We start from the raw sequence: 25,611 nt of genomic DNA on the forward strand, positions 1-25,611 counted from the left end.
TTTCTCGGCCATTTCCTAAGACAAAGGAACGTAATGACCCTCCTGCCTGGAGCCACCATTGTGGAAGCTCTAAAAGAGGAAGGCCATTTCTTGGGGAGAAGTAAGAGAGCATGATGCTTTCATATTGTTTGACCCTAGCTCTACCCACAAATTTATTTTTGTTGAGCTAGCTACCAAGCTAGGAATTCATTAATTTGAGATGGGAGATGTGGTACAATAAAATGGAGATTTCAAAGTCCAAGAGGTCTCAATCATTTAGTTGATTGAGAAGCTAAGACACCATGTGCAAAGCTATGTTGATAAAGAATATTTCTTTATCTCTCCACTCAAGCATGAAGATGTTATCCTAGGGGCACCATGGTTTGATCACATGGCTACCACTTTGAAGTTTCTAGAGAGACAAGTCCTCTTTTATTATCAAGGCAAGGATGTTGCACTTGACATAAACAGTGTGGGCAACACTATACTTGTTGTACAGACTCAAACTTTAGACAAAGCAATGAAAGGATGTTTCACTTGATGTAAATAGTGCAGGCAGAACTATACCTCTTGTACAGACTCAAACTTTAGACAAAGAAATGAAAAGATATCTTTCTTATTACATGGTTTTTGTTAACGAGTCTAAGCAAAATGCATGTGTCCCTAATGAGGTTAAAAAGAAAACTAAAGAGATATTAGAACTTTCTAGTTTCCTAAATGAATTTCAAGATAAGTTTTTATGGATGACATTCCCAAGGAGATACCTCCCTTAAGGAGACAAGATGATCAGTCCATAGAACTTCTACCTGGTAGCTCACCTCCTTATAAGATTCCTTATCAAGTCTCACCAATTGAGAAAGTATATATTATGGGGTAAGTGAACGAGCTTGTAGATAAAGGGATGGTTATGCCTAGTTCATCTCCATTTTGTTCACCCGTTCTATTAGTACAAAATAAATATGGTACTTATAGAATGTGTGTGGACTATTGGGTGCTTAATTGAATAACCATAAAAAATTGATTTCATGTTCCTAGGATAGAATATCTATTCAATAAGCTGCAAGGGTCAACCTACTTTAGTAGAGTAGAACTCAAAAGCGGGTATCACCATATAAGGGTAGTGCCTGAAGATATTCATAAGATGTCCATTCGAACAAATTTTTCCTATATGAATTCTTAGTACTCACTTTTGGAATTACCAATGCATTGGCTACCTTTAATCGAATGATGGAAAGGCTCCTCATACCTCGTTAAAGCTTCATGGGAGTGTTCTAGCTTCAACAACATTATCATCTATTTGAAGATTATTGAGGAACATAAACAACATTTTCAGGTAATATTTTAAGCTTTGAGAAACAATAAGATTTACATTAATAAAAAGAAAAGTGAATATTTTGTTAAAAATATTCAAGGTTTAGGTCATATTATCTCTCAAGCAAGGATCTTAATGGACCCTGCAAAGTTGGAGGTAATAAAAGAATGACCTATACCACAACAAATCTACACAAATTAGGGAGTTCCTTTAAAATGTACACATATTATAGATGCTTCATAGAAAATTTCTCATTCATAGCATGACCGTTATATGTTTTGACTAAGAATATGTACGGTCTACAAAAGAGATTGAAGCTATTGAAAATTTAAAGGCAAAGCTTATCTCTCAACCCGTCCTAATATTACAAGACCTTTCAGAGCCTTTTGAGGTCTAGTGTGATGCTTGTGGATAATACCTTAGAATCGTTTTTATTCAAAAGGGCATCCCATAGCATACAAAAGTAGAAGTGTGGATGACCAAGAAAAGAATATAGGCATAAATGAAAAAGATCATATAGCTATCTTACACGCCCTCCCGGGGGATTTACTCTATATATAAAATGGGACGCTACCTGCGAGCGGACAACTTTAATAAAACCCCTATATACGACTCATACTAGGAAATATGACCCCCCTTTCTACACTTATACGACAATCAATGTAGAAAATTATCATACCCCTATCTTAGATATAAAATTTAGGTCTCACATGATCTAACTGAGGAAAACTAGCCAAAGAGCATGTAGCATAGTGACTGGCAATGTACTAAGGACCCACTTATGTTGATAACTAGAAGTACCCTCAATGTGTCTTAGTTTGACTCTCAAACTATGTACTCGCTCAGCTTGCACTCTAGCTACTCGTCCAATTCTGCCCCATTTAAATTACTCACAAAACATTGTCATAAAGTTGTGCTAGGTTCTATGTAAAATTGCATCTATACAAACTCTTTATAGCTTTCATCTCTCAACAAATGAATTATAATCACAAAACAAGCAATTGATACAAAGCAGTGTTAGTTCTTGCATGGATCTTTGTAGCTACTGACTCAAAAATTCCAGGGTAGACTCTTTTGGGAAGCCATGATTTTGAAACACAAAAACTTCCTCTCATTTTTTCCTTTTCTCACTTCTCCCCCCCCCCCCAACCAATAAATATGATACCCCCTCCCTTATTTTTAAGCTTGGGAAATAAATTATTGGGGGCCAGCCCCTAACTTATACGCTTATGTAACTTCTAAAAAAAAACCCCACCCCTCCCTTGCACTTATGTGGTGCGGTAAGTTTTTCATGGTGAATCCCTCGGGCACGCCCTAGATACTTGAAAGCATTATCTCCTAGGTACTGCATTTGCTATGCGCACATACCATCAAAGTCTTAAATACTTTTTGACCAAACTAAATTCAGTGATAAGCAAATGAGTTGGGCAAATATTCTCTCACAATTTAATTTTTATATTGCTCACATAGTTTCTAAGAACAATCAAATGGCGGAAGTACTTTCATGAAGTCTAAGGGTGAATGATGTATCAATAGTTACTCACAATGATCTTTCCCCTATGATAGATGAGTACACTATGGATCCGTACTTCAAAAATGTAATGTCAACTATTGCACTAGGGAAGAAAGAGGAACCATACAATGTGCAAAGTGGTTATCTTCTCTATGGCAATAGGGTATGTGTTCCACATAATATACGTCAAAAGGTTATGTACAAATCTCATGTTCCACCTTATGCTAAACATAGAGGGATTCAAGCTACTCTCAAGGGAGTAGAGGTGTACTTTTATTGGCCAACAATGAAGGCAAACATACCGTAGGACTATGTTGCCAAATGAATTGTATGTCAAAAGATGAAGTATGATAGAAGGAAGAAACTTCACTTTCTTTAGCCATTGCCTATATCGTATTACCCATGGGAAAGTTTATGCATGAATTTCATCTTTGGATTACCCAAATCCATACATGGGAATACTGGAATTAGATAATAGTAGACCACTTTAGCAAGGAAGCAAGTGCATTTCATACCAATCAAAAAGACTATTAAAGCACACCATCTCGGAACTCTAATGGAATTGGCCTATTTAACTTGAGAATAGCAGAAATTAATGAGAGTACTTTTGAGAAATAACTTTGTGAGCATAACGGGTGAACATAATTGAAGATAGCAACATAATCATAGCAATTAGTTAACTTGGCATGAACAATACTTTTGCAAGAGAGAGAATTTAGAGAACATGACAACAGTTAAGGACCGTATTTACGTGGAGCCGGTCCCCCCTCCAATAGGCATTTGTATTATGAGTTCTCCCATTAAGAGAGACTTGTTACAATACACTCTTTGTGTTCCTTGTGACCTAGGTGATGCAATGAAGATGGAAAGCTTCATGCATCACAAACATATCATAAACTTGAAGAAAGCTTTAACTATCCCAAGCCTCAGTCCCAAGACCTCAAACACCTTAATCAAGCACCTCAAGCATGACAAGCACCTCAAGCACGACTACCACCTCGAGCTTGGTCCGTGTTCCCGCCTCAAGCTCAGCCCTAGCTTGCCTAAGGTCAAAGGAATTTTACACACATTATTGGAGGTCTTCAATGAAGCTAACCCTAAGGTCTTATGCTCCATTGGTTAGCCTTGCTCTTTGATAGACCATCTCTCATTTGGGCCCCTTTACCATTGGCCCCGTGTTGAGATAGATCTATAAGCACATATCTATATCTTAACACTTGTTCCCGTTTATTCTCCCACATTAAGTGATCAATTTAATATGAGAAAATAATTTGGGTTGGTTAGATATTAGATTTTATGACAGGAACCCTCTTTATTACACAGGTCTTTAAGTACCATGGCTTACCAACGTCTCTAGTATTTGATAGAGATCCAAGAATGACTAGAAATTTTTGGAACGGTCTCTTTGAAAATTTGGGTGCTAAGTTGAATCTCTTCTTGGCCCATCACCCACAAAAATGGATGGCCAAAGCGAGATAGCAAATTCAACTATCATCGATCATTAGGAGATGTTCCCACCTCATTGGTCAAGTGCGAAGCATTTTAAGTTAAGACTAGCTGCACTATTGCATAGCTATATAAGAGAGGGCTCGTTGCATTTTTGAGGCTTTTTCTACTCTTACACACTCTCTTAAGTGCCCAAGATTTGCAAGGCAAGATCTCTCGTTCTCTTGCTCTCATTTGAGCTCTAGAGACGATGGACTCTATGCTCAAGCTCTTCGCAATGGATGCAAATCCAAGCCAATGGAAGTTTCTTCTTCTCCATCTCTATTACTCTCTCACTAAGCTGTAATAAGAGCTTTCCCATGAGCAAGCATATATGAAAATATATTCTCTTGCTTAGAAAATACTTATTTCCACCATCTTCTTCCTCTTTCCCCGTAGTTCCTTTCTCCCTGCTGGGGTGTCCATTGAATCTAATAGTAAGTGTTAGATTCTTTGACATATTCTCTAGGAACCTTGCTTGGAGTTTGTTTGGTCCTTGTATAATGCCACTATATTATCACTTTCAAAATTAGTACAATTTTCAAAATTAGTACACTATCTTAAGTTTACTCTTTACCTTCTACGTACATAGTATCTTCCCTATGCAAAAATAGTGTAGTAGGATGCTTGACTGGCTACTCTAAATTGACTTGAGGAGGACACAACCTCCAAAAAAGTTTCAGATTTTCACAAAAACTTAGTGTCTTCCCTACACAAAAATAGTGTAGTCAGCAACTACTCTATTTTTGCTTAAGGAGGACAACCTCAAAAAAAGTCTTCCATAAAATTTGTGTCCTTTGTATGCAAAAATAGCGTCTTAGTACTCTATTTTCACTTAAGGAATACACAAGCTTCCGAAATTGTCTCCCCTATGCAAAAATAGAGTACTCCAATGCATGTCGGACTACACTATTTTGTCTTTGGGAGGACACAAGTAGCAAAATAATTCATTTGAAAAAAACTACAATAGATTTGATAGAAATTTATTTACCTAACAATGAGTACCTCTAGTGTAGCATCCAATGTTTTGAATAAGAAAGTGAAAAGTAGATACTCCTAGTGGAGAAAATCCATGCCAAATCGATCCTTTGGAGCATGTAAGTGAATATGTTTTTCACAATTTTTTTGTGGTACGGAGAGGAAAAGGAGTTGATGAAAGAAAATCCTCAAAAATAATGGTGGAAAATGGAAAGCTCTAAAATATATAGTAGTGCAAAATTACCTAGGTAAAATTTGATTTCACGCAAATTATGATGCATGGATTTGACCATTGTGCACAAATATCAAGGTGCATGATTGACATACTACATATAGCTATAAATACTTATAAATGTCATTTTCAATCGATCTTTTCATTTTGTCAAGATTTTTAAGTAAAATTCAGAGTTCACAATGATGCTAAGCACACAAGTATGTTTTTTTTGTGTTTTTTCTAAATAAAAAATTTTAAGTGCATTTTGTTTCAATGTATCTTCCCTATGCGATTTTCTAATGTAAGAACATGTGTCCAGTGTCTCATAAATCATGCAAGGAGGACACAACTTCCAAAAAAAAAATGCATGTCGTCCTTACACAAAAACAATGGGCTGATCATTTGTCTCATAACCTGTGAAAGGGAAACACAACTTTCAGAAAATATTTGACGCATGTCGTCCCTATGCAAAAACAGTGGGCTCGGATGCCTAACCATGTGTCTCACAAATCACACAAGGGCGATACAACTTTGAAAATTGTTTTTGGGTGCATGTCGCCTCCCTATGTGAAAACAGTGGGGTAGGGCGCCTCTTTGGTGTCTCATAAATTTCACAAGGATGACACAACTTTCAATTTTTTTTATTTTTGACTCATGTCATCCCTACGCAAAAACAGAGGGTTCAAATGCCTCTCTGATGTCTCATAAATCACACAAGGATGACACATCACATAAAATGTAATTTGTTTTGTAATTTTTATGAACATCACACCATTAGAGCCTTCTTTATTTATTTTTGTTGTTCTTGATGTATGTCTTCCTAGTGCAAAATATTTGTGTGCGGACGTCTTTTCTTACCTTCTAAAATTTCATAAGGACGACACAAGTATGTATTTCTTTGAGGTTTTTGATGTATGTCATCCTTATCACTCAAGAGGAAGAGTTTGGAAGGTGTGGGAATTGAAGAGGTTGATGAGACAAGTGATGATAGGTTGATAGACCTAATCTACCAAGTTAAGCTGTTATCTAAGTTTGCTTTTATGTTTAATGTTGCCTTTCAATTGGAGGGATTTTTGTGGAAGGCTTCAACAATGAGCAATCAATCACAAGGTTGGCAGCTTTGTACATTTTCATGATATTTTTAAAGCAATTAACAAGGAGCATAGAATCCAAGAAGTTGGGATTACTTCAAGATGATTGGAAGAAAGTTCATAACCATTGTGAGTGGCATGGAAAGCATGGTTGTGTTCTTGTCATTAAAGACATTGAGTTTTTGCTCTTTTTATTTCTTATTCCAATACATGATATACAAATTCTCTTTGATTTAAGAGAGGACTATTGCCTTGCTATTTTGGCAGAGTGGGTAGAGCATGATAAAGGCTTTGTGGACTACAACACATCATGCCATTTTCATTGCTTGATACATAATTTAAAAATTTCATTGAACAGTACCATGCTTGAGAGCATGTACTAATAAATGTTGTTCAAAGCTATGAAGAGCAAGGGATTTCCATAGAGGATGAGCTCTAGCAAATTTAAAAAAGATTGAAAATTGAACACATGGGCAAAGAAGTTCCAAGAGAGAACCAAGAGAATAAACCAAGCTTTTCCATTGACCTTTGGAAAGAGGACCTTCTTGAAGATGATGAAAAACCTAAGGTAAAATAGCATTTTTGCAAGAATGTAGTTTAGGCTAGTGAAACTTTATTCTTTAATAGATTTGAGGGGCTTTTTGCACAGATAGACATTGTGAACCCTGACAAGTTTCTAGGGAGAATAAAGGGATCTACGCATTTGGATCTGAAGAGGAATTAGAGTTTGGAACATTACATTGGGAAGCTCAACAAGGAGATAATAGCTATCTACCATAATAAGCTTTACCAATCACCCACTCTCCCCATATTTTCACTACTAGCTCTGTCAAGGGTGCTAGGTTCACATCCAATACAACCTAGAGTGGACAAAATCAAACTTCTTGAAAAGCAAGAAGTCATTAAAATTTTTGGACTTGCTCCAGATTTATGGGCTCAAAAAGTGCATACTTTGTCACTATGGCTAGTTATGTCCTTGCCTCTTTTGGTGACAATATAGGCAAGCAATTGCAAGGTTACAAGCACACACTGTACATACACTTTAGTGTCTCCCTAGGTCTCCCCCCATTTGACATTCCACCTTGTACCTACCAAAACTGTAACATTTAATGCACTAGTAACTTGTGTGTAGCGGAAATTGATAACATAGTGAGCATTTCATTAAGAACAAGTTCCTAATGAGCATAGAGGGATGAAAGCATGGTTTGGTGATACAATATACACTATCAAGGACACTCCCTTTTTTTGGTAGAAAATTAGCCTTTTTTGGGGAAGTCTTTTTTATCCACTTTATTGGGAAATTTGTTTTTATCTTTGTTTGGGGAATTCTTTTATGTAAAAAGAAAATGTTTGGTTTGTAACATCATAGTTCTATGTAATGATTATAGATGAGGCGTGATCTCTCTCTCTCTCTCTCTCTCTCTCTCTCTCTCTCTCTTTCTTCATGTCTTTCTTCCTCTGTGTTCACGACATAGCTGATTTTGTAGTTGTAGCTCTTTACCTCTCTACATTACCCACACTCTTTCCAGCATGGAATTCACAGATTGACTAGAGAATACAACTGGTTTTCCTAGCATGGAGAATATGCAAGGCTGTGTAAACATGGATAATCCTCAAGGCATGAAATTCACAACTACTTCTCCTAGCATGGTGAATGAGCAAGGCTGTCCAAATAGGGATTGGCCTACTGTGCAAGGCTGCCTAAATAGGGATTGGATTATGGAGAGGAATGCAAGTGTTCACAGCATGGACACCACTTCTATGCATGAGTATTGGGCTGTTAAGAAACAAGAACAGAGAAGGAAAGAAAAAGAAAGCAACAAGTTGCAAGATCCATCTTTAATGGATAAAGCCAAATCAATAAAGCAGATTTAATCAGCTATGGCAAAGTTTTGGTGCATAGAGACACTAGGGCTTACAAGAAGTATCCAGACAGATTTATTCCAACAACTCTTGCTTCATCCTACTTCTAAGGATCTACAAACATCAACAACTAATGTTGAAAGAACTCTTCTATCTAACATCCGTAACACCCTCAGCCAACTCAAGGTGCCCCGCTCACAAATGAGCTCGTCTTGAAGAGATCTTCTTTGATGATGGTAATGAATAATACACATGGCACAATACAAATGAACCATACAAGGATAGCAAGTATTTTGGGTGTTCATCAAAGAAACATTGCTATAGCCAGTTATCGTGTTGAGATTAAACATGATGAGGAAGTTTTGCCATTGAGTGCTTGTCAAAGACAGTTGCCTCAAGGTAACATTGTCACAAGTGAAGTAAGAGATCTAGTTTATGTCTTTTAGACCTCAAAGACCCGAGTTTTGCCCAACAAAAAGGACATATGTTAGAAGAGGATTGGAAGAAAAAGTGATGTCAAACATCTAGTGCATCTTCTCGATGACCCTCATGTAAATTCAAACTGTTGCTAATGTCTTTTGTGCCTCTCTATTTTCTCAGGTGTAATGTACTCTACTTATAGTACTTGAAGGTAATCCGGCCTCCATTTGCTTTATCTCATACAATACCTCTAGTAACTTGCTAAAGATATATCATTTGGTACATGTAGCAACCTAAGGTATAATAGGAGCTATATTAATATGAAGGTACTCCATTGTTATACCTTAATTATAATGCCCTATGCTTCCACTCTAGGTACTCAATAGCACTTTTCATGTGATTGAAGTACCCTATAATAATACTCATAGGTCCTTCATCTACCCTATACTACCATATAAGGTACACCATAGTGCATTCTATCTGATTGGAGTACACTATAGAACCTTGTGATGTAGGCCAAAGTACATTTATCTACCATATAGTAGCATGTTATATAGAGCACCCTAAATGTACTAAAGAGTACCCTATAATTCCATATTATGTACTACATAATATCCCTATCGACCCTATAGCATTACTCAAGGTACTCCATAGTAGATTTCCTAGTACAAAACAAAAATATCTTTCATTGATAAAGTCTTACAGTACCAAAATTGGTACTATACACCAAATAAATTGGTACTTTCTGGCATCCACCTTGTACCACCATTTAAGGTACTCTATAAGACATTTCCAAACTAATTTCAAACTTGGTACTGAACAATACCAAATTGGTACTCTACTGCACCAAATACCAAATAGCTAATGCCTTACTATACCAAATCTGGAACCTTACAAAACCTAATTGCTACTATACTCTACTAAATGTACCAAAACTGGTACTATACACAACCAAATGGTGTTGTTCTGTACCAAATGGTACTGTACAAAATTGTACAGTACCAAATGATACTGTACAAAATGGCCAATATTTTACAACCCCACATTTGCTATTGTACTATATACCAAATGGTACTGTACAAAATGGCTAGTATTTTACTCTCATAAGATGTTTTGTTGAGTTGTATCAAAGATTCAAGAGGGCCCATCTAGAAGTGGAAATTTCTCTTAGATGTTTTAAGGCTATAAAGCCTTACTTTGTCCAAAAATTGAAGGAGTGATATACGTGTTGCTGTGTATATCATTTCCAAATGATATATTTTAAAGAGACATTTAATCATATGCAACAAAACAAGTTTGGGCATCATGGAAAGGATCATGCCTGCACATGTTTCGTTTGTTGCAATGATGATTCAGGTAAGTATACTGCAAACCAATCAGGGTGCATAGCATCACTGATATGTGGGAATCACTTTTATGTACAAAGCTCATGATGCACAATACTATGCAAAAAAATGCTTGTTTGGGGATTTCTCTAGATGTGGCATAAACAAGTTGACATTGTGTCCTGATGAGATTTCAGTGGATAGTGGGGAGGTCACTGTGAAGATCTTTGCAGATGTTCCAACTGGGCAAGTTTGATGCAGGTGGGTCTAAGAAGAAAAGAAAGGACTTGGTAGTGCAACGAATAAGAAGCTCTACTTTTATTGATCTATTCTGATCTCATCTTAAGAGCTTCATCAAGCATAACTACATTTTTTTGTGGCAGGCACAACAATTTAAAGAGTGCTTACTCAAGTTTCCATCAGATGTTGTTGTTTCTATCATCAACTTTGCTGAGAATTATCGATTTAAAATACAAAATGAGATACAGTCCATGCACTAGTGGTCTAATTAGGTTATGATACTTGTTCACATTACTTATGTGAGAAACTCAGGAGGTGGTGTTGAAAAGACACTCCATTTTTACATATCTGATGATATATTGCAAGACACTCTATTTGTACAACATTGTTTTCTTGTTCATGACATGTGGTTGAAACAGAAAGGACATTCTTTACGACATCATTGGGTGTGGTCAGATGGTGCATCATCTTAATTTAAAGCGTGAAGACCTTTCTACTTTGTGGCTAGGTATTATTGATTGACAGGTCTGTAGATGATGCATAAATTTTCAACATTAGGACATGGAAAAGGCAAGCACGATGGAGCAGGGGCAGTCATAAAGAGAACCCTCACTCATGAGGAGTTGAAACCAGATGACTGGCCTATGAAGTCTCAGCCAAAGAGTTTTTTGGCTTGTTTCCAAGGATGATGTGCAACACAATGTCTAATGGGATTGTCAGCGTTGGTACAGCTAAAGATGGCCGACCCATGGTAATGCAAGAAGCAGGTTCATGAGGCTTAGCAGGTGGATGGCATGGTTCTCAAGGACATGCTAGATGCACGATACAATGGATCCAATCAATATTAAACGTATGTCAAAGGTGGCAATCAAGAGGTCTATCAGGGTTTTCATGCTTCATTAATAGGGGAAGCTTATAAATGTTAGTGTTTGATGGATATCATCGCGTATGGAGGTGGATGGTCGACTGTATTTGCGACCCTTGGCTAAGCAAGGTGATAGTTATTATCATGACTTTGGGCACTTACTCAATCCGTTACGGCAGGGATTTGTTGGTTCGAGTGGATTGGCATGGGATACCAAGGTGGGTCTTTTGGTATCGGCAATCAAATGTTGTCGATGGCGTAGGACCGGTTACCAAGCAAGGCCTAAAAAAAAAAGCTTTGAGCTATTAAAAGTAAAAAAAAAGCGTTTGTCTGCAGTAGACGAGCAGCGCGTCAGGGAAGCTTGCCAGGTGGTAGTCTGCATGAGGAGCCGGGCCGCCAAGGGCTGCGAGCAAGCTGGGAGAAGGAAAGAAAGATTGGCGGGCTTCCATATTCAGTGGGAGGCACACGGGGGCCAAAGAGGGGTGACCGGCCTACAGACACGGGGGGAACTGCATCAAGGTGACCTCCAATCGGTTGCAGGAGAGGACCCGCCAGGGCTGCGGGCAGGAAGGAGTTGCAGGAGGCCACCGGTGGTGAGGGAGCTGCATACGGCAGGTGGCCGCTGGTCACAAGAGGGGTGGGTCGGCTGCAGGGCAGCGCCACAGAAACTGAGGAGGAGGTGGGTGCCAAATCGGGTAGCAGGCAGAGGGGAGCTCTGGAGGAGAGTGGGGCCAATTGCAAGGGCTCACCAATTGAATGCAAAAGAGGGCTGAGCGTAGCGCCAGCAAGGAGGAGCCGTCAATGGGCTGCATGAAGGGTCATCACCACAGAGCAGGACGATGAGCAATCATAAGCCAAACAAGGGCGGTGTGTAGAGGCCGCACGAGTCAGTTGCATGTAATAGTGGGCTGCAGGCATTACAGAAGGAAGGACGACCCCTTAACGGGTTGGAGGGGCTGCAGCACGGGCGGCCGGTTAAGGCGTTGGGGAATCCAATGGGCCGATGGATGGGAGAGTGGGGAGGGCGAGGGCGCATTACAGAAGACCTGGAGCAGGCGAGGGCTGCATTCTACACTCTCTAAATGAAGCTAATTGCATCATTGTCACCATAATCTATCATAATGCTATTGTTCAAGTGAACATTCTCGCCCTCTTGCTCTTATATTCATTTGTTTGTGCCATATTTGTGTGTGAGTATGATAAGTGCAAGGGGTAGGAAAGCTTGTGGGTATCTGATAATTGTGAGAGCCTCCTATGTGGATGTCAAATGTGTTCCAATCTATAAGCTTGAAGGAAAATGGATGCCTACAAGGGATTGTGCAAGGCTATGTGTGTTGTTGGATATAGAGTTGTGTATTTGTGGGTGAAGGTGCTCTAAAAGGTCATAGACTAAAGCCATTACGGTATGCTTGGCGACAAGATGTATGTGGACGGTGTTGGTTGGGTACGGGTAGAGTTAATAGTTGTTTTCAGATTGTGAGTCAAGGTGTGTGTTAGCTAAGGGATAGGGGTGCTGTGAGATCACTGGGCTATAGACAGGCATTCAACTTGTGTGCTGGTGTTTCCGACTTCCCCCTTTCCATCTTGTGGTGCCCCCACTGAGGATCCACTGATTGCTTCCTAACAAGGTGTTCTTCAGTCAAAATGAAGCAGGAGTTTGGTCTAGTGTTCAAAGGAGATGTGGATGTAGATGATTGGCTTGCCGATTTTGAGCTATTTATGCTGACAGTATTGCAAATTCCAGGTGATGAAGCAAAGATCCAGACTGTACCTTTGGTGCTACGAGGTAAAGCAAAAGTTTGGTTCGATGGCTTAGAAGATGCACACAAGCAGTCTTGGATCAGATTTTGCGAGCAATTCTTACAAAGGCATCAAAAGGTGGTGTCGGCTTCGGAAGCAGATGCAAAGCTCAAAGGCTTGCAACAGGAAGTAAGTGCAAATTTTGATGCTTTTGTTGATAAATTTGAAGCTTATTGGGGGGATTTTGTGGCTGCTACCCAAGCAACCAATACGGGATTTTTTATGCGGGAGAAGTTTCTATCATGCTTGCATCCCTATGTTCGTGAGAGAGTGGACTATGAAGATCCAAGCACTTATGATGAAGCTGTTAGAGTCGGCAGAGCAAAGAGTCGAAAGATGAAGAAGAAGATGGAGGCAGGATTGCTACAGTCGGCAATCACAGTAGCTAGTGGACCTAAGCCCAAGCAGATTGATGAGCATCGAGAGGTAAAAGCCCTTTCTTTTCTTGATATGCATTTGATCAAAGCACGTGAAGCTGATGCCAGGCTAGAAGAGGTAGAAGAAGTGCCAACCAGGTCTCAAAGGATAGAGAGAGGCATATTCAGACTGCCACCCAATTTGCTTCCTCAAGAGGACGAGGTGACAAAAGAATTCAAAGACGAAGTGTTGGTTTGAGAACCAGCAACGAGGAAGGTAGCAGTGGTACAAGACTTGGCAAGTTCAAAAGAGAAGTCCGACAGTTCTCATAGCTCCAGTGGCAGTTTGGACATAGATAGTGTGTGGGAGATGGAGTCCATGTCTTCTAGGTACGAAACTTATGAAATTTTCATGTAGATGAAATGATGAACAGTGTATGCGAGTTGCTAGCCAGCCAGCTAAAGGTCAAAGAGAAGCATAGTGTTTCACCTTGTGTGAATCTGCTAGTCGAGCAACCCTATCAGATGTCGTATGATGGTGAGTCCCTATTGGAGGAAGAAATATGGTTTGATTGTGCATCCAGTTTGATTGAAGAGCAGATTTTTGAGGATGACTTGTAGGAGCTAGGGAAAGAAGCTGTGGTCGGTCGAAGCAATTTGTCTATGCAAGGGGTGGGGCAACCTTGCCTTGGTGAGCATGTCAGGTGCACTTTGAAGTTTTGGAGTTTGTGTGTAGCCATGGAGAGTTAGCTCCGGCAGATGACTCTATGGAAGCTGATACAAATGCAGCCTATGAGAGTGAGGCTCCATGCAACGAGGAAGGTGCCACCAACCATGCAAGTGATCCATGCAGGTGATGAAGTGTTTGAAGAACAGGTTGTCGCTCTAGCAGTCATCTTCTTGAGTATAAAGAGATCTTCTTGAGTATAAAGAGATGGTTTTGGAGCCATGTTTAGAAGATTTGGATGCAGGTTTGCAAAGAGATCATGTTTGCTTGGCTATGCAGCAGGTGGAGACAAATGGGAGGGTCTTGCTACTTTATGCTATGCTATTGATAGCTATGTTGTTGCTTTGCAAGCTGTACTATGCAGGTTTCAATGCTCATATGATAAAGGTGATGATATGGAGAGTTCTTTAGCACGTGACATGATAGCTGCTTATAGTACAGGTGCTTCAAGTGAGCAAAAGCATGCTTATGGTTGGCAACAAGGATTATGGATACAGGGTGACAAAGCTCTAAGCTATGAAGAGCTGGAAGGGTGGCGTGTCTATTGGCCTACAAGTGCAAAGAGGAGCTTCAATGTGCATGCTTTACAGGTGGATGGTCACGGCCATTGTTTTGTTTTAGATCCAGGTGGAATCTATGCCATGCTTGGGGGAGTCGAGATTTCCTTTGACCCTGGAGGGTGATGCAGTAGCAGATGCTTTTCTCTCTATCTCTATCTTATCTATATAGCCACTATATTACCTATTTTACATATGCAATCTTCTTTTACCTAAATAATACTATGGTTGAGCCTGAATGCTCAACGAGGGGGTGGGCAATGATGGTATACCTAAAGATGGCCGACCCATGGTAATGCAAGAAGCAGGTTCATGAGGCTTAGCAGGTGGATGGCACGGTTTCAAGGACATGCTACATGCATGATACAATGGATCCAATCAATAAACGTATGTCAAAGGTGAAAATCAAGAGGTCTATGAGGGTTTTCATGCTTCACTAATAGGGGAAGCTTATAAATGTTAGTGTTTGATGGATATCATCGTGTATGGAGGAGGATGGTTGGCTCTATTTGTGACCCTTGGCTAAGCAAGGTGATAGTTATTATCATGACTTCGGGCACTTACTCAATCCGTTGCAGCGGGGATTTGTTGGTTTGAGTGGATTGGCATGGGATACCAAGGTGGGTCTTTTGGTATCGGCAATCAAGTGTGGTGGATGGCGTAGGACCTGTCGCCAAGCAAGGCCTAAAAAAAAAAGCTTTGAGCTATTAAAAGGAAAAAAAGCGTTTGTCTGCGGTAGACGAGCAGCGCGACAGGGAAGCTTGCCAGGTGGTAGTCTGCATGAGGAGCCGGGCCGCCAAGGGCTGTGAGCAAGCTGGGAGAAGGAAAGAAAGATTTGCGGGCTTCCATATTCAGTGGGAGGCACACGGGGGCCAAAGAGGGGTGACCGGCCTACAGACACGGGGGGAACTGCATCAAGGTGACCTCCAATCGGTTGCAGGAGAGGACCCGCCAGGGCTGCGGGCAGGAAGTAGTTGCAGGAGGCCAACGGTGGTGAGGGAGCTGCATACGGCAGGTGGCCGGTGGTCACAAGAGGGGGTGGGTCGGCTGCAAGGCAGTGCCACAAAAACTGAGGAGGAGGTGGGTGCCAAATCGGGTAGCAGGCAGAGGGGAGCTCCGGAGGAGAGTTGGGCCAGTTGCAAGGGCTCGCTAGTTGAATGCAAAAGAGGGCTGAGCGTAGCGCCAGCAGGGAGGATCCGTCAATGGGCTGCATGAAGGGTCATCACCACAGAGCAGGAGGATGAGCAATCATAAGCCAAACAAGGGCGGTGTGTAGAGGTCGCACGGGTGCAATAGTGGGCTGCAGGCATTACAGAAGGAAGGACGACCCCTTAACGGATTGGAGGGGCTGCAGCACGGGCGTCCAGTTAAGGCGTTGGGGAATCTAATGGGCCGATGGATGGGAAAGTGGGGAGGGCGAGGCGCATTACAGAAGACCTGGAGCAGGCGAGGGCTGCATTCTACACTCTCTAAATGAAGCTAATTGCATCATTGTCACCATAATCTATCATAATGCTATTGTTCAAGTGAACATTCTCGCCCTCTTGCTCTTATATTCATTTGTTTGTGCCATATTTGTGTGTGAGTATGATAAGTGCAAGGGGTAGGAAAGCTTGTGGGTATCTGAGAATTGTGAGAGCCTCCTATGTGGATGTCGATGTGTTCCAATCTATAAGCTTGAAGGAAAATGGATGCCTACAAGGGATTGTGCAAGGCTATGTGTGTTGTTGGATATAGAGTTGTGTATTTGTGGGTGAAGGTGCTCTAAAAGGTCATAGACTAAAGCCATTACGGTATGCTTGGCGACAAGATGTATGTAGACGGTGTTGGTTGGGTACGGGTAGAGTTAATAGTTGTTTTCAGATTGTGAGTCAAGGTGTGTGTTAGCTAAGGGATAGGGGTGCTGTGAGATCACTGGGCTATAGAGAGGCATTCAACTTGTGTGCTGGTGTTTCCGACTTCCCCCTTTCCAGCGTATTACAGGCTCACAATCATTTCATTGCATTGATGGATATTCACAAGATAAACAGTGCACTCTACGATATCAGACACACTCATGTTTTTGTGATTCATATCTCTGTGGGCAATGGAGAAGATGCAAGAACAAAAAACATGTAGAAGAATGGAAATATCTGATAGTCCAACCATTACTAGAATCAAACGATCCTTGTGGTGATGAAGACGATGATGCCAAAGAAAATAACATTTCGGATTTAAATTTGCCAATGCATAATGTCTCTAGCCTCCCTATGTAAGAAGGTAACCCCTACTGTTTGTGTGAATTGTTGTCAATGACAACTTTGTAGTCAAGGCAGCAGAGAAAGGACATGATTTCTATCTGATCAAATGCACCAAAAAGATGTACCAGACAGTGAAGGCACAAAAGGATGAGTGGCACAACAAAATTGCTAGAGGGGGGAAAGTAGTTGAAGGCTTGTATTATGGACAAGCTGAAGGAAATTTTGATACATACAGCCTTCTAGATCATACACCTCTAGGTATGATCTACTCACACCTTGTAAGAGAAATACAATTTCCCATGGAGCCTATCCATGGATGCCAAAATAAATTCAGGTTATCTCTTGAAATTTATGAAAACATATACAATAGCATGCCATATGAGAATGAGAGTGATCAACATGCACTAATCATGTAACAAACAATACCAAACATAGAGGCAAAAAGTACCAATAGATTTCTATTACGATCTCTGATAGTACTTGGGTTAATTACCAACAAATTCAACCATGTACTTCTTTTGATAGCCTAATGTATTTTTGTTTCTCTCTTGAGTTTCCTCTCTTTCTGTTCCTGTGTTCTGATAGCAGGTACCAAAGAATAACTTGGGTTAATCACCCTATCCCAATAACTTAGAATATTTACCAAAAAGCCAACCATGTTCTTTTCATTGCCTAATATATAGTTTCAAACATGGCAATGTATAGTACCAAAATTGGACTGTACAATCCCAAATAGTTCCTAAACCAAATGTTGAAGTACCAAAGATATATAGTACCTAGTATCAAAACTAGTACTACACCAACTGTAACCCATCTGTATGATATTTTAGTGCATCCTCTCTTGATGGCTAATGTCCACAATACCAAAATTGGTACAATAAAGTACCAAAATTGGTACTATATATTGCTATTGTAGAGTACCAAATAGTTATAGAACCAAATGTTGCAGTGCCTAACATGTATAGTAACAAAATAGTTCCCAAGAAGACCAAATTGAAGCTAACAAGTTAAAAAAACACATTGCAAGTAGTTGGAAATAACAAAATTATCATAAATGGTAGTAATATCAACATTTGGATACTGAACATTAGTCAGTAGGTCAAAGTAGTGACAATGTTGTGTATGTTAGTAGCCAATTGGATACATCATATATTTGGGGGTCAAACCAATACAAATAACCTTCCATCTCTACAAAATAATCAGCAACCAGTGGGGACAAATCATCTTCAACATCAAAAAATGGGTGTTTCCTACAATAGGCAAGTGGGCACGGATCTCTGATCCACTCAACTAACCAAGGCTCTACTATATTAGCGAGATACGAGGAGCCCTCGGGCTCCACTCCTGGCTCAAAACAACGGATCGGCAAGCAATTGTCATAAATCATTCTTCAAAGACTTGTAGCGGGTGTCTTCAAGAAGGATCGTGTTGCTAGCATTGAATTGTGGGTGTTTTTTCCACAATGTTTCGCAACTTCTTCAAGAAAATAGGCTTTTGCCAAAATTGATCGTCAATGTACGGAACACATTTAAAACTATCCTGCCAAATCTCACAATCCTCCTGAGAAAATATGTCTGGTCATACAAAAGAAATCATATAAGACTTAATCAAAACAAGGCTGTACATCAGATTATTATACTGACTTCCTCCAAGTTACATTACCTTTTATGAATTTTGGATTCTTCATAACTTTTGGGAAGCAAGTATTCAAGATTTGCATCAGCTTAGGCTTCATGCAACAACTCCAAATCATAATGCTTGCTTGAGCTGCCAGTACTTCTAAGAAATCTTGGGCACCTAGCCTCAACTTACAACACCATAAATAATTGACATGTACTTCTTGTAACGCTTGCTTGATTTCCCATTCATCTTTTGGTAACCTAGACCAACTCTTCAAGACCACCCCATTGACATCAAGAATAATTAGTCTTCCCTTTGATGCAGGAAGATCCTTTGGAGCATTACGCTCGACAACAGTAGGCTCATCTAACCACCAAGCTTGTAACCCTAACAAACAAGAATAGGCAAAAGAGACAAAAAACATATAATTGCTCATTAAACACTAGAAAGTAATAGATATATTTGGCTCATAACAAATGGCTGAAATAAGGTCGGTAATACAATGTGGCACAACACATGCATTACACCTTGCATGCACGAGTCTTAGGCACACACATTTGAGAGAGATTTTTTTAAAATATAAAATATATTTGCTTGAGGAGCGTCATCATCACCTGTTGTATGCTAATTAACATCAACCCCTATAGGGGGTTCCTTGTCTCCCAAAAACTGGGCCTTGTGCACTACATCATAAAGCGGTAAGCATTTCTCAAGTAGCTCCTTGCTCACACCAGTATCATCCACCTTTGGGTCCTCTTCCTTTAACACTTTATTACCACCCATGTCCACCTTTGTGTCCTCTATAATGGGATCCTTGTCTCCATCCTTCTTCTCTGGTAGCGACTTGTCATCATCTACTTCCCCCTTCTAGTCCTTGCTCCCACCCTGCTGGTTATTGTCTCCAACCTGTTGTCCTTGTCTATATCCTGCAAAAGTGTAAGTAGAATAGGGTTTTTTCATCCTTGAAGCACGCCTGCTTTATGCAAATAACGGGGATACCATCAAGAGCTATGCCAGTCTTAACAATGGAGTCATGTGAGGCTTGCCTATGGCTTAACCATTATTGATCTATTAGAAGCTTGACGAGAACCGGTGCTGTCTTGGGTCTATTGAACCCTCTCTTCTATTCCTTGCAATTAATAATATTCCAGCCATAGGTATAGATGCTTGAGAGCTTATCTTTGAAGGTAAAGAGAAATAACAACTAGGGCTTGAAGTGCCAAAGTACAAGTAAACATTTACACCTAAAATTTGCTAGTATGGCTGACAAGGAAAAAGAGATTGAAATGAATGTTGATAGCTTTGATTTTTCTAATGAAAGAGAAACTAATGATGCCCCTATGCTTGTAAACTATCTTGTTACTAGGCTTCAACAAGCCTTGGGCAATCCGTCCCTCCAAGGTGAAGTGCTACAGCAATTGCGCACCCATGGTATTCTCCAAACTCCCCACCAAAGAGAGAGTACCTAGGAAGCCTCCTACTGAGACTTCCAAAAGAGGACTCTCTCCGATAAGGGAATAAGAGGAGGATTCGTACGAAGGGCGCAAAAACTTGCTACTCGATGAGGCATCTCCCTCCCAAAGGAGAACCCAAGTTTCAACGGTAGAGCCCCCACCAAAAGAAGGAGAAAGAAGTGAGTCTCCTGCCACCTCGGTGGGGATGGCTCCATGAAGACGACAGGCAAAACACTCTCCAGCACTCCTTAAACGGAGAAGAGCATCTCATACTTCTCTACACCATAATTCAAAGAGGGAAGAGAGAAAACAAGAGAAGAAAAAGGCGAGAAAGAGGTCACCCTCTTCTCCATCTTCTTCATCCTCTTCCTCTTTTGAAGAAAGTGATGGTGCAGACAAGGAGGAACAAGAGAAGAAAAAGGCGAGAAGGAGGTCACCCTCTTCTCCATCCTCCTCATACTCTTCCTCTTCTAAAGAGAGTGATGGTGCAGCTCTCAAACCACCTAAAAGAGGAGACCATAGGAAATCCTATGCCGCCTGGAAGAGGTCATCCAAGCTCAAAAAGTTTAAAGAGGGAGGAAAGAACATCTCTTTCCTTAGCTACGATGGCACTTTTGGTGCTACGAATAAATTCTTGGCCTTTATCCAAAAATTTGATGCGGCATTTGGAGATGAGGGCTTCACAGAGTCCTCTAAGCTACATCATGTGGCTATGCATTTTAAAAAGTCCACCAGGAAATGGCGGTCTAGCCTACGAGCAAACGGTGAAGCTCCATGAACATGGAAAGCTTTAAGAGCTTCCATTATGAAGCAGTTTTGGGCTACTGATGCCAAAGACAAAGTACTCACCCAATGGTGAAGCTTGAAGCTCTCTCCCTATGAATCTATTCACAACTAAGTAGACAAGTTTTGGGACTTACAACTAAGAGCCACTATCTTCAAAAAGATGGATTTTGGAGAGCAAAAACAACAATATTGTGCGTGTTTAACTCAGGATATGGTGGAGTATGTTAAGTCCCAAAGGGCACGCACCATATCTGCGATCATACACCATACCATGGTGGCTTCAAGAATCAACTTCCAACAAGGGGCTAAGAGAAATCTTAAGCCCACGGAGAACAAGGACCGTAACGAGCCTAAGGGAAAGGATAACGTTCAAAAGTGTCCCAAAGGCAATGCCAACAACAACAAAGCTAAGGAGAAGGGAGTCTATAAAAGGAAAAGTAAACTCTCTCCTGAAGAGCTAGAGTGCTATCAAAAACATAACCGTTGTTTCAAGTGCGGGGAGAAAGGGCATACCTATCATGCTTGTCCCCACAAGAATATACATAATGAGCCTCCTAGAGCTACCTTGGTAGAAATTAAAGAAGAGGATGCTCATCATAAAGGATCTCCTCTATGTGATGCTTGGGGAAAGGTAAGAGAACATGATGCTTTCATTCTCTTTGACCCTAGTTCTACTCACAATTTCATATCCACAGAGTTGGCCACCAAACTAGGCATTAATGCCTATGAGATGGGAGATGTCCTACCTGTTGATGGTGCTTTCAAGGGGCAAGAAGCCTCAGTCACTCCCTTAATTGGGAAACTGAGGCTCCATGTCCAAAGATATGTGGACAAGGAGGATTTCTTTATCTCTCCTCTCAAGCATGAGGATGTAATCCTAGTGGCACCATGGTTTAATCGCATGGATGCCAATGTGAAATTCCCTAAAAGGCAAATCTACTTTAGGTTCAGGAAAAAAGATATGTACATAGATGCTAATGAGTTGGGTAGTACTATACCCCTTGTACATAAGCAAGATTTAGATAAGTCAGTAAAGAGCTCTATTTTTGTGTGAATGATTTTTTGTTAAAGATTCTCAAAATGAACCTAATGCTTTAGCAAAAGAAAATATAAACAATCAAAAGGAATTAGAGTTATCCAATTTTCTCAAGGGGTTTCAAGATGTTTTTATTGACGACATCCCTTGTGAACTACCTCCCAAACGAGGAAATGACGACCTTGCAATTGAACTTCTTCCACGAAGCTCACCGTCTAATAAACCTCCTTATCGAGTTTCTCAAGCTCAACAAGAGGAGATTATGCGGCAAGTGCATGAGCTGGTTGAGAAAGGCATGGTTAGTCCTAGCTCATCTCCATTTTGTTCACCAGTGTTATTAATGCAAAAGAAAGATGGCACATATCGTATGTGTGTCGACTATAGAGCACTAAATAGGATCTCTATCAAGAATAGGTTTCCCATTCCATGGGTAGAAGACCTATTTGATAAGATACATGGGTCAACCTACTTCAATAAGATTGACCTAAAAAGTGGCTACCATCAAATAAGGATAGTTGATCAAGACATTGTAAAGACCACATTTTGCACTATGTTTGGTCTTTACGAGTACATTGTCATGCCTTTTGGCTTGACCAATGCACTAGCCACATTTAACCACTTGATGGAGAAGCTATTCAGGCCTTACAAAACCTTTACTGGAGTGTTCTTTGATGATAAAATCATCTACTCTAATTCATTAGACAAACACAATCAACACCTCAAGGTACTATTTCAAGTTTTACGAGAGAATAAACTTTATATTAATAAAAAGAAAAGTGAATTTTTCTTACAAGAGATTCAATATTTAGGTCACATTATCTCTCAAGATGGCATCCAAATGGATCCATCAAAGCTAGAGGTAATAAAAGGATGGCCTAATCCAAGGAATCTCCATGAACTAAGAAGCTTTATAGGTATGTGTGCATACTATAGACGCTTCATAGAAAAGTTCTCACAAATCACAAGACCATTACATGACCTAACAAAGAAAAACGTTAGGTATATATGGTCCCCAAGGAGAACAATGCTTTCAAAAATCTTATAGAGAATCTTATCCCTCACCCTGTGCTTACACTTTCAGATCTCTCAAAGCCATTTGAGGTCCAATGCGACGCTTGTGGTGATTGCCTTGGAGCTGTTTTGCTCCAAGAAGGGTACACCATAGCCTATGAAAGTCGAAGGCTCGACCCTATTGAGCAAGCTCTAGGCATATATGAGAAGGAACTCTTAGCACTTCTACATGCTCTAGACTCGTGGAAGCACTATTTATTGGGGACTCCTTTCATTCTATGAAAGGATCACCAAAGCCTTAAGTACTTCATGACACAGACCAAGCTTCCCACCAAACAAATGAGGTGGACCAATTTCCTTTCGCAATTTCATTTTCATATTGCTCACATTGTTGGCAAGCATAATTAAGTGGCCGATGCACTCTCAAGACGATAGAGAGTGAATGCGGTGTTAGGAGTTTTTTTGGAAGAAGTGATTACGCATATGTACATACACATGCATGGGGCATCGAATAAAGGATTGCCCATTTTCCAGAGCCAGGTGGTTACGTGGGGCCCACATGTGTACAGGTAGGACAGCGTGTACATAGTGCATCGATTTTCACTATCACCAGTACCAGTGTGTTTTTTCTATAATAATGAGGAGTTGATAGTGCATAAAACTTCTCAAGGAAGCTATACGTGGGCCGACCACATGAGGTAAGCAGGTGCGTCAGATGGCATCTAGTGGCGTCAGGAGGTCGAATGGGGTCAAGACTTGCACGTTGATAAGTACGGACACAACGTGGGTGTTTTCTTGTGATAATTGTGCAAAAAGGACATCATAAGAACTGTATCTGGGACCCACTTCACGTGGTTTCGGGATGCATTATTGGAAAAAGTTGAGTGCCAGGTGTGTGGATGGATGCAGTAGGGTGACAACTATGCACTGCGAGGCCACTTTTTGGCCTGTTCGGGGTCCGTTTGAGGTCAACTAAAAGACCAAAGGTGCCTAAGTAATAATTCTAAGTGTGGGAACTAAAAAACCTGAGAGAAGACCAAAAAAAACGTGGAGAAAGAGGAGGAATAGCCGCAACTGAGTTTTTGCTGTTTTTGGAGCCTGTTTTGGCCATAAACTACTCATCCAAGGTCAAATTTGAGAACTTTGACATTGTAAACTGGGGTTTTGGGCTGTTTCGAACGTGATGGTGCTGTCCATTTTTCCAAATTCCTCACTGTTTTTTTGTTGTTTTGGTTGTATAAGTTTCTCCTGAGTGAAGCCTCTGCTCCAATTTGTGATTGTATCTGGCATATTTTACCCATATTGTGTGAGCTATTTGCCCCATTGGTGTTGGCCCAAGCTCAATTGTATCTAAACATCAGAAATTCTCCTCTTTTGAGCTGAGTGTTTTGGGTGTGTGTTTCTCATAGTGTGTGTGTGTGTGTGTAGCATCCCAAGAGTGTGTGTCGGGCCATTATAGAGGCGATGTGTGTGTTTCCATCCCGCTCATAGCGGTATCCATAGCAACTCACAATGATCTATCTTCTATGATAGATGAGTACGCGATCGATCTCGATTTTAGAAATGTGATTTCAGCCCTTGCACTAGGAAAGAAAGAAGAACCATTGACCCTACAAGATGGTTATCTTCTCTATGGCAATAGATTATGTGTTACTAACTCACTACGTGAGAAAGTAATTTATGAATCTCATGCTCCTCCTTATGCGTGGCATAGAGGGATTCAATCTACCCTAAAAGGGATAGAAACATATTTCTATTGGCCTACCATGAAAGAAAACATAAAAGAGTATGTTTCAAAATGTTGGTATGCCAAAAGACAAAGATTGATAGAGGGAAGCAACCTGGATTGCTTCAATCTTTTCCAATCCCTAATTCACCATGGGGGAGCATATCCATGGATTTTGTCATTGGACTGCTAAGTCTATCCATGGGAATACAAGAATATGGACGATAGTAGACAGGTTTAGTAAACAAGCGCATTTCATACCTATCAAAAAGACTATCAAGGCCCATCAAATGGAAACCATGAAGATGGAAGCTTCATGCACCAAATTATGCTTGAAAAACACACCTAGTGTCCCTAGCCTCAGTGCCAAGACCTCACACACCTTCAAAAATGGTGAGAGCTAGGAGGGAATGAGGATAGATTGAGAGGAAGAAGATGTATTTTATGAGAAAGAATTATTCTCCTCACATATTCACTCTAATAACATAGATTAGCTTAGTAATTAGCATGGTAGAGGAGATGAGCATGCCATTGAAGCTTGGTTGTTGGTTGGATTTGCATTTCATAGCCAAGAATTGTTGGTGTAGGCCTCTACTTCTCAATGCTTGGAGAAGGAGATGGAGTTCTTCTTGCACACATGAGTTGTGTGTGTAGCATAAAATCTAGACTAAAATGGCAAACTCTCTCTCTCTCTTGGTCGACCCCTCTTGCTTTTGGCTCATGCTGGCATCCTATTGGCTCCTACAAAGCTTAGCCAACCACAAACTAGAAGCATAATTAGTAGCCTTTTGAAAAGTGTCCCCCTTTTGCCATTTTGTGAGAGCTTTGGGTAATTAAATAATTCAATTAAACTCTCATTGGACCTCTTACTCTTCTAGCCAATAGGAATCAGATAAGAATTGGGCTGCTGGATGCTCATTGGACCGCTTGGTAGACTGTCCACCAATAGTCTTCTAGGGAGCTTAATCTATATTGGTTCTTCTATCAAGCATTTTTTAAATTGATTAGAATAG

General features: G+C 40.4%; 1 protein-coding gene and 1 pseudogene across 2 annotated transcripts; both read left to right on the plus strand.

Moving 5' to 3' along the window:
- Window positions 1-12,106: 12,106 nt before the first annotated feature.
- On the plus strand, window positions 12,107-14,191 carry LOC147447982 (uncharacterized; annotated as a pseudogene). Its single transcript, XR_015189662.1, has 2 exons — window positions 12,107-12,340; window positions 13,030-14,191. The product of XR_015189662.1 is annotated as an uncharacterized LOC147447982 (transcript).
- Window positions 13,727-17,427, plus strand: LOC147447983 (uncharacterized). Its single transcript, XM_086523877.1, has one exon. It carries the CDS (start codon window positions 15,506-15,508, stop codon window positions 15,938-15,940), a length of 435 nt encoding a protein of 144 aa, XP_086380003.1. The 5' UTR covers window positions 13,727-15,505; the 3' UTR covers window positions 15,941-17,427.
- Window positions 17,428-25,611: the final 8,184 nt, after the last annotated feature.

Source organism: Adiantum capillus-veneris, chromosome 11 (assembly GCF_014529385.1).
Source record: "Adiantum capillus-veneris isolate H3 chromosome 11, ASM1452938v2, whole genome shotgun sequence".
Lineage (NCBI taxonomy): Eukaryota > Viridiplantae > Streptophyta > Polypodiopsida > Polypodiales > Pteridaceae > Adiantum > Adiantum capillus-veneris.